Genomic DNA, 19,040 nt, shown 5'->3' on the forward strand with positions numbered 1-19,040 from the left:
AGATTTGTTGCAACATTTTTACAACAGATTTCACAGTCTGCACATAACACAAGCTGCATCAAATCTGCACTTAATCAGGATCGGTCACCAAGTAAAAAGTGGCCAATTTTTGCTCTTTTAGTCTTGCTGCTCCCCAGAGAATTCTTTTTCATTTTGTCTTTCTTTAAAGCCATCATATGGTTCCAGAAAATTGACTTTTTATCTGATTTTATGGACTTTATCAAGGGGGTGTTGCTCATAGAATTATCTGGGGCTGTGTCTTTAGGCTTCTCCTCATAATTGCCCTGTGAGAAACGCACTTTTGGTAAAAGACCATAAAAATTAGCACTAAATAAGCAGGCTCCTATCTCTGGAACCGAACAGCAGATTTTAAAGATGAAAACAAAAGTGCAATATTTAGCTTCGCAGTTGGAATAAAATCAGAGCAAAAATTGTATGCTTTTGACTTTGTGACAGGTCCTTTTTAAAAACGTGAAAATCTGCGCTCTGAGACCTCCGTAATGTAAAAAGTCCGTAGTGCCTACATTTTTTGTTGTCATTTACTGAATAGGTTTCACGCTAAGCTGTTCTGTTCTTTAACATTCTATACTATAAAAAAACATTTTTTAATAGAAAGCCTATGGAGATATATCAAAAAGAAGCAGTTTACGAGAAAACCTTCAGTGCAAGAATTTTTCATGGTATCTGAAAAATATCTATCCTGAAATGTATGTGCCAGATCTGAACCCGCTCATCTATGGAGATGTAAGTTCAAAAACGCAATCATTGGCTATTTTCTAAAATCTCCTTGGCCTACATTATCTCTGTATATTAATAAATATATTATATGATATATATACACACACACACACACACAGTACCTTGAAAAAGTATTCATTCCCTATGTCCTTTTCCACAATTTTTCACGTTGCACCAACGCTGTAGCTCAGTGAGGTTGGAGGAAGGGGGTCTGTGAACGGCAATTTTCAAGTCTGCCACAGATTCTCAATGAGATGTAGGACTGGACTGTGACCGGGTCATTCAAACACATGACTATGCCAGGATGTTTACGGTAATTGTCCTGCTGAAAGGTGAACTCACGTCCCAGTCTCAATTATTTTGCTGCCGCTAACAGGTTTTTCTCCATGATTGCACTGTATTTATCTCCATCCATCTTCCCATCAACTATGACCAGCTTCCCTGTTCCTGCTGAAGAAAAGCATCCTCACAGCGTGATGCGGCCACCATCATGTTTGGCAGTAGGGATGGTGTTTTCAAGGCGATGTGCAGTATTAATTTTTCACCACAGTATTTTGCATTTAGCCTAAAAAGTTATCTTTTGGTCTCCTCTGACCAGAGCACCTTTTTCCCCTACATGCCTTTTTGCAAACTGCATATGAGACTTCTTATGGCTATCTTTTAAAAATGGCTTTCTTCTTCTTGCCACTCTTCCATAAAGGCCAGATTTGTGGCGTACATGACTAATAGCTGTCCTGTGGGCAGATTCTCCCACCTGAACTGTGGATCTCTGCAGCTCATCCAGAGTGACCATAGGCCTCTTAGCTGTTTCTCTACTTAGTGCTCTCCTTGCTTGGATGTCAGTTTAAGTGGACGGTCATGTCTTGGTAGGTTTGCAGTTGTGCCATTCTCCGTCCATTTTTGGATGATGTAGAACAGTGCTCTGTGAAATGTTCAGAGCTTGGTCTATATTTCTTTATAACCTAACCCTGCTTTACTCTTCTCCAGAACTTTATCCCTGGCTTGTCTGGTGTGTTCCATGATTTTCATGGGTCTGTTTGATCCCTAATGTTCTCAAACAAACCTCTGAGGCCTTCACAGAACAGCTATATTTATACTGAGAATAAATTACACACAGGTGGACTAAATTTGCTAATATATGTGACTTCTGGAGATAATTGACCACTCAGGATTTCATTTAAGGGTATCAGACTACAGAGGGTTGGATACAAATGTCATTTCACAATTTGCAGATTTACATTTTTTAAATAATTAGAAAATCGTGCATCATTTTCTTTACACTTCACAAATACTTGCTATTTTGTCTTGGTATATCACACACAATCCAAATATAACACATTTCAGTTTGGGTGCACATAAAAAATATGGAAAGGTTCACTGGGTATACTTTTTCAAGGCACTGTATATGTGTTTAAATATGTTTATATAAAAAGTGTGTGTTTTTTGTATATGTGTAATAAAAATATATACAGTGCGGAAAATAAGTATTTGATACACTGCCGATTTTGCAAGTTTTCTCACCTACAAAGAATGGAGAGGTCTGTAATTTTTATCGTAGATACACTTCACCTGTGAGAGACAGAATCTAAAAATAAAAACCAGAAAATCACATTGTAGGATTTTTTACATAATTAAATAGCATTTTATTGCATGAAATAAGTATTTGATCCCCTACCAACCAGCAAGAATTCTGGCTCTCACAGACCTGTTAGTTTTTCTATAAGAAGCCCCCCTACTCTGCACTCATAACCTGTATTGAGTGCACCTGTTTGATAGCATTACCTGTATAAAAGACACCTGTTCACACACTCAATCATACTCCAACCTCTCCACGATGGCCAAGACCAAAGAGCTGTCTTAGGACACCAGGGACAAATTTGTAGACCTGCACAAGGCCGGGATGAGCTACAGGGCAATAGGCAAGCAGCTTGGTAAGAAGGCAACAAGTGTTCGCACAATTATTAGAAAATGGAAGAAACACAAGATGACTGTCAGTCTTCCACGGTCTGGGGTTCCATGCAAGATCTCGCCTCGTGGGGTAAAGATGATTCTGAGAAAGGTCAGGAATTAGCCCAAAACTACACAGGTGGACTTAGTCAATGACCTCAAGAGAGCTGGGACCATAGTCTCAAACATTACCATTAGTAACACACTACGTCATCATGGATTAAAATCCTGCAGGGCGCAGAAGGTCCCCCTGCTTACGCCAGCACATATCCAGGCCCATTTGAAGTACGCCAATGACCATCTGGATGATCCAAGGGAGGCTTGGGAGAAGTTCATGTTGTCAGATGAGAGCAAGATAGTTATTTTTGGTATCGACTCCTCTCGTTTTGTTTGGAGAAAGAAGGATGAGTACAACCCCAAGAACACCGTCCCATCCGTGAAAGCATGGTGGGGGAAACATCATACTTTGGCAGTGCTTTTCTGCAAAGGGGACAGGACAACTGCATCGTATTGAAGGGAGGATGGATGGGGTCATGTATCTCTAGATTTTGGCTAACAACCTCCTTTCCTGAGTAAGAACATTGAAGATGGGTCGTGGTTGGGTCTAGCATAAAAATGACCCGAAGCGCACAGCCAGGGCAACTAAGGACTGGCTCCATACAAAGCATTTCAAGGTCCTGAAGTGGCCTAGCCAGTCTCCAGACCTGAACCCAATAGAAAATCTTTTGAGGGAGCTGACAATCAATGTTGCCCAGCGACAGCCCCAAAACCTGAAAGATCTGGAGAAGATCTATATGGAGGAGTGGGCCAAAATCCCTGCTGCAGTGTGTGCAAACTTGGTCAAGAACTGCAGGAAATGTCTGACCTCCGTAATTGCAAACAGAGGTTCCTGTACCAAATAATAAGTTCTGTTTTTTTCTTTTGTTTGTGTATGTATATATGCACACATACACACAATATGTACTGTATGCGTGTATACATAGTATATACATATGTCCTATTTTGTTGAAACCGCTCCAATGCATCTAGTACATTTAAGAAAAATCAAGCAACTTTTCACGGTCTTAATTTCACAATATCCTAGAGTTTTGTGTATGCAGTTCGTATGCAGACCTCTCTATCTCCATGGATACTTGGTTGCATACAAAGCCCATATGTAATCTGATCCTGCAGGTTCATGAGGTGCATATGGTAGAGAGTGACACAAGGGTGCTTGGTCTGACTACACGTTTTCTTTGTAGTCTGTAACCTTGGTTACAGTCTATTGCTGTGGAAGCAATAATAGGAGATTGTTATAGTAGAAACAATAGTAGGAGACCTGAGAAATCACTGCAGGGGCTACATTCTGCCATGTGCATAAAGAAAATCAGAATTTGCGATATCCTCATAGCTGTAGTTTGGGATAATTGGGGAACTGTACTTCTAGAACAGCCTATTAATTCAGTATAGTGGAGAGGGATGTAACCAGATAGATAAAGGCAAAATACTACATTGTCTAATTGTTTTCCCTATACAGATACAGAATGTTGGCAAACAATGGTGTTTGGATGCCGGATCCGATAATAATCATGGGGGCAAACCTGCGATCCTGTATGACTGTCATGGACTTGGGGGTAACCAGGTAACGTTTCTATATTCTTCTGTTCTTTTTTTTTTCAAGGTCTCAATGCAAATGCTTCTAGTTATTTAATTATGAAGATCAGCCATTCATCTGTGTAATTAAAATTTATGGGGTTTTCAGCGTAGGTGGATCTTAACATTTATCGACAATTTATCAACAACTGAAATGGATTTTTTGCTTTACAATCCCTACTTGCTAGAAAGATCCTATAAGAATGATCACAAAGTGTCCAGTGATCAATTTAATATGTGGGGACACCCGGCAGTAAGTGTCCAGTCTCTCTGAAGTGCCCCCACAGGCACTACACCAGAGAGGTCTTCCAGGACGAGAGCCACCATGGGGTACCACTGATATATATATATATATATATATATATATATATATATATATATATATATATATATATATATATATATATATATATATAGTCGTCTTGCTTTATACCAGCTGTATCCTTATTCTTAAAGATCTATATATCTTTATGGCTGGTATAAAGCTAGAAGACTTGCTCTGCTGTTCATTTTTATAACCCCAGCATAGTCTCTAATAAGTTCTTCACATAGCTGCCAAGGTGCCGCACTCCCGGCTTTCTGGATGAGCTGTGGGCTGCTCAGCATGGGCCTTGGAATGAAAATTATAAGGTATCACTTGTCACATTCCTAAACCTTCACGCAATCAGCTGGTCTTCTGCTAAGTACACATGAAACAGTGAGAATGTGTCACTTACCACAACTCCGATATCCTAATAGTAGGTTAGTGAGTGTATTTCGATTCCAATGAAAAAGCCCAGAAAAAAAAAAAAAATCGCATTATAACTAATGATCAGTGGTCATAATAATTGAGATACTTGGCAAATTCCGCTCTGCTGCGCTCATCTTGAGTACAGGAATAGTGCAAACTAAACATCTATAGGGCATTTATAGACATTACTAATCCTTATAAGTCACACATGCATTGTACTGCATGCACGTTCACTTATTAGATATTAACCCCTTGCTAACATGTGGCGTATGGCAGATGTTGGGTGCTGGTTAATGGAAAATGCTAAGGAACTGGGGCCACTCCATACATATCAGGTGCTGGCTGTGTTACACCGGTGCCACCCACCCGTAACTACTGATGATTATTGTTAAAGGGAGTCTGTACAAAATAACTGTTCAAACCCAGCACAAACTTTCTAAGCAAAAACTTCATCTTTTGATCCTTCCAACCGGACAATGCCAGCAAAATGGCCAAAATTTCTTTTATCTATTTGGCGTTTTTAGAAACCTGAAGAGTTTTTAAGAGTTTTTTTCAAGCAGTTTCCACATTGTGTGCACATACCCTTAATTAAGCTTGCGTCAGTTCCTTAATACAATGTTGACAGACCCATCTAAAACAGGGGTGGGGAATCTCTGGCCCAACGCCATTTGCAGCCCGTGGTGTCCTTTTCTGCACCCCCCCCAGGCAGATTCCTGGGACTGCAGTGCTCGGGCTGGGGGCTGTATTTTGCTGGCTATGGGCCCTTTATTTGCTCCTGAGAGTGTTCTCCACTCTGCACTCCACTCCCACCAATGAACACGGTAGCAGCCCCAGCTCCTCCTGTGATGCGTATGTGCCCCTATCCCCTCTGTGATGCGTATATAAATATATATATGCCCCAGCCCCATGTGTGTGTGTGTGTGTGTGTGTGTGTGTGTGTGTGTATATATATATATATATATATATATATATATATATATATATATATATATATATATATATATATATATACTCACATGCCCCCAGCCCCTCCTGTGATTCGTATATATGCCCCCAGCCCCTCCTGTGATTCCTATATATGCCCCAGCCCCTCCTGTGATCTGTGTATATATATATATACCCAAATCATCCTGTGATATATATATACCCCAGCCTCTTCTGTGTTGCGTATATATGCCCCAACTCCTCCTGTGATGCATATATATAATCTTATATTGGTGCTTAATTATATATACTACACTGTGTTCCAAATTATTATGCAAATAATATTTCCTCATATTTTCTCTAAATTACCTATCTGAATTGCGGTCATTGTTATTTTCCAGTCATCTACTATTCTAGTATAATTGCAATGTTTTGGAACAAACTGCCTATGGAAACAGTATCTTTTTTTAAAAAATAAACACTCATAATGCATGTTCCAAATTATTATGCACAGCAGAGTTTTCAACCTTTTTTTTTTATTTTGAACAAAAAAATGGTGAATTGTGAAGTTATAAGCATTATCAGCTTATTACAAAATGAAATCAAACAGTTTTCAAGTGAAAACTTTATTCTAGGTGATGTTACATTTGCACATAGGACCCCTTGTTCGAAAGAAGCTTCTGAACTCTCTCGTCCATTGAATTTGTCAGTTTTTGGATGGTTTCTGCTTCAATTGTTTTGCATATGGACAGAATACCCTCCCAGAGCTGTTGCTTAGATGTGAACTGCCTCCCGCCATCATAGACACTCCTTTTGATGATGCTCCAGAGGTTCTCAATGGGGTTGAGGTCAGGGGAAGATGGTGGCCACACCATAAGTTTGTCCTCTTTTATGCCCATAGCAGCCAGAGATGCAGATGTGTTTTTTGCAGCATGAGATGGTGCATTATCATGCATGAAAATGATCTTGCTGCGGAAAGCACGGTTCTTCCTCTTGAACCATGGCAGGAAGTGTTGTTTTAGAAACTCCACATAGATTATGGAGTTCATCTTTACCCCTTCAGGGATCATAAAGGGGCCGACAATCTCTCTCCCCATGATTCCAGCCCAAAACATTACTCCACCTCCTCCTTGTTGGCGCCTTAGCCGTGTTTTCATGGGGTGTCCATCCTCCACTCCATCCATCTGGACCATCGAGCGTTGCACGGCACTCATCGGTGAACAAAACAGTTTGGAAGTCAGTCTTCATGTATCGTTTGGCCCACTGGAGCCATTTCTGCTTGTTGCAGTGGATAGAGGTGGTCAACAGGATGGCTTACGCACAGCTGCAAACCTCTGAAGGACCCTGCATCTTGTTGTTCTGGGGACGTTGGAGGCAACAGCAGCTTCAAAAACTTGTCTGCTGCTATGACAAGGCATTTTTGCAGCTGCTCTTTTAACCTTACGCAATTGCCTGTTGGAAAGAGTCCTCAATTTTTATTCAGTCGTCATGACAGCACTAACGAGAGAGGGGATCCGCCCTTCAGGGACAGGAAACCTACAGAGATAAAAGGGCGGCACCTCTCTCCCGCATCAGTTGGTTTCCTGTCCCTGACAGGGGACCCTGCAGACGCCTTTTGAAGAAAGGCGAAGAAATTGGGACCCAGGTCCGACTCACCGATTCTGGAGGCGGGATGGCCCCTTCCCCGGTGTTGATTGTGACGCTGGAAGTGCCACACCACAGAGGGCTGTGGGGGTAGGCAACAGCACGGCAGGAGCAGCCTTCAGGGGGAGTGCTGGCTCGAGTGGTGTCCCATCGCCAGGTGCAGGTAAGTATTGTGTGGGAGGCCCTCCGATACCCATCTGGTGGCACACATCGCAGCGGCGGTACTTTTGCGGCCGGCACTGTGCGCCGGAGCGTCCCCTCTGCACGGGCGTATTAAGCGGTGCATCACAGCGGCGGTTTCCTGGGTGCCGGCGTCGGGGCTAGAGCTTCCCCTCTACACCGGCATTCTAAGCAGCACGGGCGCTGCGCTTAGCGTCCCGGAAGCAGCGCACCGGAGGTGACGCGCATAAGGGGGCGGTGCTTAGTCCGGCAAGAAGCAATGACGCTCGGCGCATGCGCAGTGCGTCTATGGAAGGAAAACATGGCGGCGCCCAGCGTTCTTCCCTGGAAAATCGGCGTGGGGGCGTTTTTCGGTGGAAACTGGCGGCGGTACTTCCGGACTAAAGTTGTGAGTACCATTGGAGGGGAAAGGAGGGGCCTCCCACACACACACTGGCTGGCACCAGGCAGTTCACCGGGATTGGCCTGCTGTCCCCCATCAGGGGGAGGTACCTTTAGGGGGCCGGCTACTTAAAGATTCATCGATGGCTGCCTCATGCTTCGTATCCATTGTTACAATGGAGTCTCAGGAGCAGGAGCAGTTGCCTTCTGAGCAGCAGCAACCCCTGGAGAAGCCCCATGCAGCAAACACCCAGCGACGTTCTAGTGGCAGTAGTCGTCCTGGAGGTAAAGCTGATCAATCTGCTAAAGCCGGAAAGTCCTCGAGCCGGATGGATATTGCTTCGGTGGAGAGGGTCCCCCCGCAATCTTCGGTACCACTCGGACACTGTAGGGGTAAGTGATCATCGTGAAAGTTCACTTAGTGATTGGTGTCCCTCCTTATTCCCTTTTTTACATCAGGGAAGAAAGCGGTCCTCTAAATCCAAGCACAAGGAATGTGCAGAATGTGGTATTCCTCTACCTGACGAATACGTTAAAAGACTATGTGGTCCGTGTATCCAACGTCTAATAGCGGAAGAAACACCAGATTTCGCTTCTAGTCTGAGACAGATGGTGAGACAAGAGATTAGGAGCTCTACTAGATCTCAATCTCATAATAGGGGGTCTAAAATAATAGACTCTGGTTCCCCAAGTTCACACGAAAGTGACTTAGGAGATCTGAAGTCAGAAGCCTCTCTCTCATCAGTGTCCTCCTCGGGTTCTGAATATGAACATTCCTGTTTTTCTTTTGACCGCATAGACCGCCTCGTTAAAGCGGTAAATAATACAATCGGTATTGAGCAGACGCCGCCAGAGAAATCCATGCAGGATGTCATGTTCAGAGGTCTGGACCGTAAATCCCGCCGATGCTTTCCGGTGGTGGAGAAAGTCAGCGCCCTAATTTCCAGAGAATGGAAAAAACCGGAAAGAAAAGGTTCTCTTCCTCCATCCTTCAAACGGAAGTATCCGTTCGAGGAATCTGCTTCGGCCACGTGGGATAAAGCCCCGAAGCTTGATGCAGCTGTAGCCAAGGCTTCTAAAAAGTCCTCTCTACCGTTTGAAGATCTGGGGACTTTAAAGGACCCACTGGACAGGAGGGCAGATGTGTTTCTCAAAGGAGCCTGGGAAACTTCAGCAGGGGCTCTCAGACCATCAATCGCTGCCACCTGCACGGCACGCTCCATGATGGTGTGGCTGGATAGCCTGGAGGGTCAGCTGAAGGACAAAACCCCGAGAGATGAAATATTATCCTCCCTCTCTATGATTCAGGGGGCTGCGGCTTACCTTGCTGACGCTTCAGCGGACTCAGTTAAATTGGCGGCTAGGTCGGCCGCGCTCTCTAATTCAGCCCGTAGAGCAATCTGGCTGAAATGTTGGCAAGGAGACATGCAGGCCAGATCCAAATTGTGCAACATCCCGTGCGTGGGAGAACACTTATTCGGTCCGGTTCTGGACGAATTATTAGAGAAAGCGGGAGACAGTAAGAAACGGTTTCCCTACCTGGGTAGGCCTACTTACAGAAGAGGCACTAATAGGAGATGGTTTGATCGAACAAGACCAAATAGAGAAAGATCCAGATATGATGCCAACAAAAAGAAAGGTAGAGGCTACATGTTTAGCTCCTTTAGAGACAACAGGAAGCCACAATGACTGGCGGACCGGGTAGGAGGCAGGCTTCTAGCCTTCTATCCGGCATGGCGTACTATATCCAATAGCCCGTGGGTCTTGAAGATTGTGGAGTCTGGTTTAAAGTTTGACTTTCGGTTCACTCCTGACGACAAGTTTCTGGTAACACCATTGCGTTCTTCCTCCACAGAACAGCTGGCGTTAGAGACTGAGGTCCAGGAACTCCAACAGAAAGGCGTTTTGGTGAAGGTTCCTGAAACACAGAGGGGTAAAGGATTCTATTCTCCCCTCTTCTTGATTAAAAAGCCAGATAACACTTTTCGCACAATTATAAACCTGAAAGGCCTAAATAGATTTTTGTGGATCCCGTCATTTAAAATGGAGTCGGTCAAGTCTGCAATAAAGTTATTGTTTGGCGGGTGCTTTATGGTCGTCTTGGATCTGAAAGACGCGTATTATCACGTCCCCATACACGTAGACCACCAGTGTTATCTAAGAGTTGCAGTCCTCTTAGGAGAATCAATAAGACACTTCCAATACAGGGCACTCCCCTTTGGTGTTGCGGTGGCCCCTCGGGTATTCACTAAAATAATGGTGGAGGTTATGGCGCATCTTCATGAGCAGGATATTCTCATAGTTCCATATCTCGATGACCTATTAATAATAGGAAACTCCGAATCACACTGCACGTCCCAACTACACAAAGTAATCGCAGCCTTGCAAAGGTTGGGGTGGATAATCAATTTTAAAAAGTCACGGTTGCAGCCTCTAGAGATTCAAGAATTCTTGGGTCTCATATTGGACTCAAGGTTACAAGAATGCCGTCTACCTGACGTTAAGTTGGAAAAGATCCAATGACAGATTCTTGGAGTGATTGCTAATCCAGTTATAACATTGAGGGGAGCAATGTCACTGTTAGGCTCACTCACGTCGTGCATCCCGGCAGTACGATGGGCCCAGTACCACACCAGGGTCCTACAGTGGGAGGTTCTGTACAACACTCGTCGGTTAGAAGGTCACTTGGACAGTTTTCTTTCCTTGTCAATTGCCACTATTCAGTCCTTACGTTGGTGGTTACACGCTCCAAACCTTCGTAAGGGGGTACCCTGGATAAACCACATATCACGAGTATTAACCACAGACGCTAGCCCCACGGGATGGGGGGCACATATGGGCGAGATGTGGGTCCAGGGGGTTTGGTCACCCTCCGAACAGAGTTTGTCATCTAACCTCAAAGAGTTGTTGGCCGTAGAACGAGCTCTGAGATATTTCCTTATATCCTTACAGGACCATCACGTCAGAATATTCTCAGACAATCAGGTAACGGTAGCTTACGTTAACCACCAAGGGGGAACCCGATCCAGGTCCTTAATGGAGGTATCGGGTCGTATCTTACAGATAGCCGAGAATCATCTACGGTCACTAACATCACTGCACATAAAGGGGAAGCACAACGTTGTAGCCGACTTTCTAAGTCGCAGAAAGCTCGGGCAAGGAGAATGGGTGCTCAATCAGACCATCTTCGATCAGATCACCCATCGTTGGGGATACCCACAAATAGACCTCTTCGCCAACAAAGAAAACAAAAAATGTCGTCGGTTTTGTTCCCTAAATCCCAGAGACAATCCGGTGGCGGTGGACGCTCTCCTGATTCCTTGGCACTTCGAAACAGCCTATGCCTTTCCCCCGTTGAACTTGATCCCGATAGTCCTCAGAAAGATTCGGGAGGACAGAGCTCATGTGATTCTGATAGCGCCATTCTGGCCCAAGAGGCCGTGGTTTCCTTGGTTGAGGAAAATGTCCATTTCTCAACCATGGATTCTCCCAGAACTCCCAGACCTCCTCTCACAGGGTCCGATCTTCCATCCACGAGTGGCCAGTTTACATCTGACGGCGTGGGATTTGAAGGGTCATTATTAAGAAAAAAGGGATTTTCTGAGGGACTTATTAATACCCTATTAAAAAGCAGAAAAAACTCCACTACAAATATTTATGTAAGAATCTGGAGAAAATTCCTTTCAGTCTCAGGATCGGTTATCAGTCAGAAAGCTAGTATTCCAAAGATCTTGGAGTTCCTGCAGAAAGGTCTCGAAATGGGGCTAGCTACAAGCACCCTCAGAGTCCAAGTTTCTGCCTTGGGGGCACTGTATAACTGTGGGTTAGCTAAAAATTATTGGATTGCTCGGTTTATTAAAGTGGCCGCTAGATCAAGACCCATCGTTAAGAATAAACTAGCCCCGTGGGACTTAAACTTAGTCCTCTCAGCGTTAACGGAACCCCCCTTTGAGCCTTTAGAATCTGCGTCTATAAAGATCCTGTCCTTAAAAACTGCTCTTTTGATTGCTCTTACGTCTGCTAGGAGAGTTAGTGATTTGCAGGCCCTCTCTAGACTAACTCCTTATATGCAGATTAGAGAAGATAGAGTAGTATTAAGAACGGATCCCCTCTATCTCCCAAAAGTAGCATCTAGGTTCCACAGACTCCAGGAGATAAATCTCCCTACCTTTTGTCCTAATCCTAAAAACCCAAAGGAACTCAGATTCCATACATTAGATGTCAAAAGATGCCTTCTTAAATATATTTCTTTAACAGATCCCTGGAAAAAAGACAATTCCCTGTTTATATCCTATCAGGGAGTCAAAAAAGGGTTTAGAGTGTCCAAAAACACCTTGAGTAGATGGATTAGGGAGGCAATTTCTCTGGCTTATTCAGCAGGTGGCCTAGAAGTCCCGGAAGGCGTAAAGGCTCATTCCACTCGTGCCATGGCATCTTCCTGGGCAGAGAGATCGGAGGTGTCAATTGAGGACATATGTAAGGCGGCCACATGGTCATCTCCGTCTACTTTCTTGAATCATTATAGATTAGATCTTGGTAGCTCCAATGATCTCACATTTGGTAGAAGGGTGCTGGAAGCAGTAATCCCACCCTAATACTCTTTTCTCTGTAATTCTCTCGTTAGTGCTGTCATGACGACTGAATAAATACTCAAGCTACTTACCAGGTAGCGGTGTTTTTCAGGAGTCCATGACAGCACTCCTATATTCCCTCCCTTTCTACTGGTATGGGTTTCATCACGATAAGTATATTCTAATGTAGGTTAATTTTCTACAAAATTTAGTCACAAGGTGAAATGTGTTAAGATATTTATGTGTTACTAATCAATGGAGGTCCTCTCATGCTCTGTAATCCAACTGATGCGGGAGAGAGGTGCCGCCCTTTTATCTCTGTAGGTTTCCTGTCCCTGAAGGGCGGATCCCCTCTCTCGTTAGTGCTGTCATGGACTCCTGAAAAACACCGCTACCTGGTAAGTAGCTTGAGTATTTCCTTATCAGCACGCACACGTGTGTGCTGGGAATCAGCTACATACTTCTTGATTGTGCGATGATCACGATGAAGTGTCTTGGCAATGTTGATTGTAGTCATGCCTTGACCTAAATACTCCACAATTTGTTGCTTCTCAGCAGCCGACACATCCTTTTTCTTTCCCATTTTGGCAAAAAATGTAGGCTGCTTAATAATGTGGAACAGCCGTCTTAAGTAGTCTTGCCTTTATTTGGACACACCTGCCAAACTAATTAGCACAGGTATCTGCAATTGCTTTCAGTGATATAAAGAGCCCTGACACACATCACCATCAATGAGTTTAAATGACAAACAAAAAAATTCTAACCTTATCACTCCTAAACTCTATGTGCATAATAATTTGGAACACAGTGTAATCATACGGCCAATTAGAATGAAATGTTTGTTGCTTTACTTTAAAATTGATCATGCTCTGTGCCCTGTATGTGAATGCTTTTCTTTCATGACCATAGCTATAAACTAGACGACAAAATAATTCGTAAACTTAGTAAATACAGTATGTAGTCCTTAACGAATTCATAAGATTTCTGTCCAAGTATTCCCAAGTTGCCAAACTATACATGAATATGTATTGTTATTTATATAGCACCATTGATTCCACGGTGCTGTACATGAAAAGGGGTTACATACAAATTACAGATATCACTTACAGTAAACAAAACTGACAATGACAGACTGATACAGAGGGGAGAGGACCCTGCCCTTGCGGGCTTACATTCTACAGAATTATGGGGAAGGAGACAGTAGGTCGGGGGTTGTGGTAGCTCCGATGGTGTTGAGGTGACCGTGTGGTCATTACAGGTTGTAAGCTTCTTTGAAGAGATGGGTTTTCTGGTTTCTTTTGAAGCATCCAAATGTGGTGGATAACTGGACATGTTGGGGCACAGAATTCCAGAGGATGGGGGATATTCGAGAGAAGTCTTGGAGGTGATTGAGTGAGGAGCAAATAAGCGTGGAGGAGAGAAGGTCTTGGGAGGACCGGAGATTACGTGAGGGAAGATATTGAGAAATTAGTTCGGAAATATACAGAGGATAAAGGTTATGGATGGCTTTGTAGGTCAGTGTTAGTAATTTAAACTGTTTACGCTGGGAAATTGGGAGCCAGTGAAGGGATTTGCAAAGAGGGGAAGCAGGAGTGTAGCGAGGAGAGACTAATTAGTTGGGAAGCAGAGTTAAGGATGGACTGGAGAGGTGCGAGAGTGTTAGAGGGTAGGCCACAAAGGAGGATGTTGCAGTAGTCGAGGCGGGAGATGATTAGGGCATGCACAAGCAATTTGGTAGCGTATGTATGTATGTATGTATATGTATGTATCTATATATGTATGTATTTATTGTGTGTGTCTGCTACTGCAGTAAATCCCCAATCAAGACAATGGAGCTGAGCTGCACTATGACACAGCGCATGGGCAGGAGTAAAGATTTTTTTCTAATCTTTGACCGCTTTTTAAGATTTATTTTGCTTCGATAATAACTTTATAACAAGCATAATTTCATTGTTTTTTTAAATATATATATTTTTCTACTTTTTGCTCATTTAGTACTTTGAATATACTCTAAGACATGAGATTCGACATAATATCCAAAAGGAACTGTGTCTTAGAGCTGGTAAAGAGCAGGTTCTCCTTAGCAAGTGTAATTACAAAGGCGGAGACACAACGGTTCTATCTGAGGAAAAGTGGGAACTTCAGAAGGTAAGTTTTCCTAATTCTTACCCGGGCCATCTAAGGAGTAAGGTAAGATTTCTCCTTAAGGTGACTTAACACGCTGGCATACAGAGACTTATAGGGCGTGCAATGCTCCATGGGAAATAAAATATGCTAGTTGCCTCATCACAGAGGACGAGAAAAGAGTGTCTAGCGCCACCTATAGGAAGTAGCAATGATATAAGTCAATGTCGACACTTTAAAGAGCTTTGCCACATGATAGCCAATTGGGCTCCTACTTTGCACTGATGAGTCGCAAGAACCCCGAAACAGCATTTCAATCCAAACTAGACTCTCTATTTGGTAAGGCTGGCAAGATACCTAGTGGAATATGGTAGTATAATATTTAATGCCAATATTCCTTGTTTTTCAGTACTGACGTGGTTGCTGATGGTTAAATAGGTTTTGACTGATCACTTAGAGAAAATCTGTCCCATGTAGACTACCTGAGACACTGAGTATTTTATTTAGTTTCCTTCCATATCGCCATCATATTCCACAGCGCGTCAGACATTATCATGGGGAGCAACATGGCTGAGCAGACTCTCTGCTTAATAGGAGCAATGGTCAGACATGATGGTGTATTTTGTGCAATGGAGCAGGAAGAATTAGAATGGGAATATTTTATAACTGGAATAATATCGCGATCCCACTAAAGCCTCATTTTTCGTTTGTCCTCTCTTTCCAGGATCAGCTCATCTTCAGTGTTGCATATAGCCTGTGCCTGACTGGGAACGGCCCTAACCCAAGTCTTGTCCCTTGTAACCCTTCGGACCCTTTTCAACAATGGATTTTCCGACAAAGTACTTAAGAAAACGAATAACACTTTCTCTTTAGCACTGTGATAGAAAGATACACTGTACCGTCTCCTGCAGCCGCTGTCGTGTTACAGAAGAAAGAACACTCCGAACGTTGCGTCAACTGCAGATGCCAAAGATTGTTTTTAAATCTTTTTTTTTTTTCTCTAATTTTCCTCTGTGTGTTTACATGATAGCTGTTAATCGGTCAAGTGGGGTCTCATAGTGTTTACAATGACTGCATGGAGTACAGACTGGATGACGTGCTCCGAGTCCAAGCACCACGGGCTAATAAAAAATGGGGGATGGGGAACGTGCCTTAACGAAAACCGCACTCAAAAATGTTATTTGTGGACCTTTTATGTAGTGTTCATATGTGTTCCTTACCTCGACATTGTAAAGGCTTTGTATTCCCTGTTACAATATGGTTTCTACATCGTATCAACGGGTGGCTAGACTTTCTCAGACTCCACAACTTTTTGATACTTACTCAATTCTAGATGGGATGTGATGCGCAATGGCGAACCCCACATAGGACTGGAGGGATTTATGGTACACCGATTTAGGGATTTATGATACACCCATTGAGGTCTAACAAAAATTTAAAAATGAAGGATTTAAGGAATATCCTTCCTGCCATTTTTGAGCTCTGTTTTCTAGAACCGTTTTATTATGCAAAATGACCAGAATTTTTCTTTTAAGGGAAACTCCACGGAGATAATCAGATCGTTGGGTTATCTCCAGCAGTCCCACAGACAATATTTAGTGCTTATACGGGACCATCGCTCTGTTCAAGTGGTAAATTCCCATTTATGGATCGTTTAGGGGCAGGGAGTTAGCACATATATTGTTCAATTTATGGTACAAGCCCCTTTATGGGAATTTTAAAAGGGGATCTGTTGGTTCTCCTGACCTGTCTGTTTTGGAATATTAATTGTATTTCACGTAATATAACAATTTTGGAGCATTTTTTTTTTTTTTTTTTAAAGAACGCTACCTTCTCTCATTCCTATGTTACGAAAAAATAATCTTCTAATGTGGTGTTACCAGTTGGGGATGTGTCTCTACCCCGTCTGACAGTGTCAGCTGTGATTAGACAATTAGTATTAGTGCGCAGGCAAACGGCCATATAAATCGGAACACAATGCTTGGACTGGCTGGCGGCTCTCCTGAACTTGGCATAACCGCTTCATATATTTCTGTGCAGCTGTCACTTTCAGATCGGGAGAGCCGCCAGCCAGTCCCTGCACTTAGTTTTGCTCTCTGTCCAATTTATATGGCCGTCTGACTGCTTATCTATAAATTTCTAGGAGGAGTAACAGAAGGACAGCACAACACAGAACTCCCAGGAAAAGGGCTCCAGAATTGTGACTTTTATATAGAATTCTGGTCTTTACTAAAATATATATTTTTTTAATAGTTTAAGAGCACCAGAGTTTTCCTTTTTTTAATGTATTTTTTTTTTATATTTGATAATGGCCTTATATTTAATTGATCGTGGTTTCTTTATACTGATGCCAGTGATCAGGAAGCTATAAACACTGCCAACTTTTCATTTTCAGAAGCTTTTTCTTGTAAGTAGCACTAGGGTCTATAGTGCTATTGTCCAATGAAGTGCACATCTGCTTTACTCAGTGCTTTCATATTGCGTTTAGTACACGGTCCATGGCCCCGTCGGATGCGGTCTACTACGTCTGGGTGTCCTCCTCCTGCAGGCATACACTCCTGGAAATGATGCACGACCGAGCGCGCGTTCGCTCTGTTGGCACCATTATGGATGTGTTTTGCGCGGGTTAGGTGGAGGTTTGAACGTATGTCCCGACGGGGCCACTGAGCGTGTCCCTATAAGCAATGTGAGAGCACCCTACCTGTACTTTCTGCCTATTCTTCTCTTGGGCGCTTTAGTAGGGGCTGTAAATCCCATCTGGAAAAGACTCGGGACTCCTCTTTGTTCCAAACTCCTTTTAAACCAATATATAATTGTATCCTCTTTGCTAATTGCAGCAGCTTCATTAATACGCTGACACTTGACTGTTTTCGATACATATCGTTGTGGTGATCTGACTCAGGGATGTGCAGAACTGTTTATTTTTTAAAAAATTGCATTTATTTAATTGACATTTTTTTTGGTCCCCTATTCAGACATTCATTCCATAGGTTAGAAATAGACGGTTGTGTTAGTTTACCCTTGTTATCTATCCAACAATGTTTTAGGGATTATTAAATTTGGTGTAAACAAATTGTTAGGGTCTATGCCTTCATCCAGAATGCATTGAAGGGATTGTCCAAGATTAGAAAAACATGGCTGCTCTTTTTTTTTAATTTTTTTTTTTAAACCACCTCCTTCCCCCGGTCATGGGTTGTTTTTTCCATATTACAATTAAGCTCTATGGAGAAGGGAGCTGAACTGTAATATCACTCTATGGTCAGGGGTGGCGCAGTTTCGGAAATAATACAGCCACGTTTTATTAATCCTGGATAAGTCCTTTAATATCACTATACGGTGCAGCTAATACTAGCCTTGTTTACTAGAAAAATGGAGACAAAAAAAATAAAAATAGGTTTTTAAAGGATAGCCTCATCAGGACGATCTTTTTAGATAACCCATTAGGACGTGAAACAGAGGTAAGCCCTCTGTGAGCCATTAAATAAGAATGGCTTCCGCTCTGCCTGACTTGGTTGTCCATGTGCTGTATGGTCACCATTTGCAATGACTGATACATGGACTTATAAAAGCCCCACGTGCGCCAACTTGAGTACACTTGTGCAGAATTATTAGGCAAGTTGTATTTTAGAGGATTATTTTTATTATTGATCAACAACTATGTTCTCAATCAACCCAAAAGACTCATAAATATCAAAGCTTAATATTTTTGGAAGTTGGAGTGGGGTTTTTCTTAGATTTGGCTATCTTAGGAGGATACCTGTTTGTGCAGGTAACTATTACTGTGCAGAATTATTAGGCAACTTAATAAAAACCAAATATATTCCCATCTCACTTGTTTGTTTTCACCAGGTAAACCAATATAACTGCACAAAATTTAGAAATAAACATTTCTGACATGCAAAAACAAAACCCCAAACAATTAGTGACCAATATAGCCACCTTTCTTTATGATGACATTCAGCAGCCTCCATCCATAGATTCTGTCAGTTGCTTGATCTGTTTATGATCAGCATTGCGTGCAGCAGCCACCACAGCCTCCCAGACACTGTTCCGAGAGGTGGACTGTTTTCCCTCCCTGTAGATCTCTCATTTTATGAGGGACCACAGGTTCTCTATGGGGTTCAGATCAGGTGAGCAAGGGGGCCATGTCATTATTTTTTCTTCTTTGA

At 42.8% G+C, this 19,040-nt stretch overlaps 1 protein-coding gene across 1 annotated transcript in view; it reads left to right on the forward strand.

Annotated features, from left to right (window-relative positions):
• Nucleotides 1-18,600, forward strand: part of LOC143784493 (polypeptide N-acetylgalactosaminyltransferase 3-like) — a 53,165-nt gene extending 34,565 nt beyond the window's left edge. Inside the window, exons 8-11 of the mRNA XM_077272791.1 lie at nt 613-744; nt 4,202-4,306; nt 14,743-14,895; nt 15,596-18,600. Of these exons, the coding sequence (XP_077128906.1) occupies nt 613-744; nt 4,202-4,306; nt 14,743-14,895; nt 15,596-15,718 (513 nt within the window). The 3' untranslated portion in view covers nt 15,719-18,600. The remainder of the gene's footprint in view (nt 1-612; nt 745-4,201; nt 4,307-14,742; nt 14,896-15,595) is intronic.
• Nucleotides 18,601-19,040: the final 440 nt, after the last annotated feature.

Source organism: Ranitomeya variabilis, chromosome 7 (genome assembly GCF_051348905.1).
Source record: "Ranitomeya variabilis isolate aRanVar5 chromosome 7, aRanVar5.hap1, whole genome shotgun sequence".
NCBI classification, from domain to species: Eukaryota; Metazoa; Chordata; class Amphibia; order Anura; family Dendrobatidae; genus Ranitomeya; species Ranitomeya variabilis.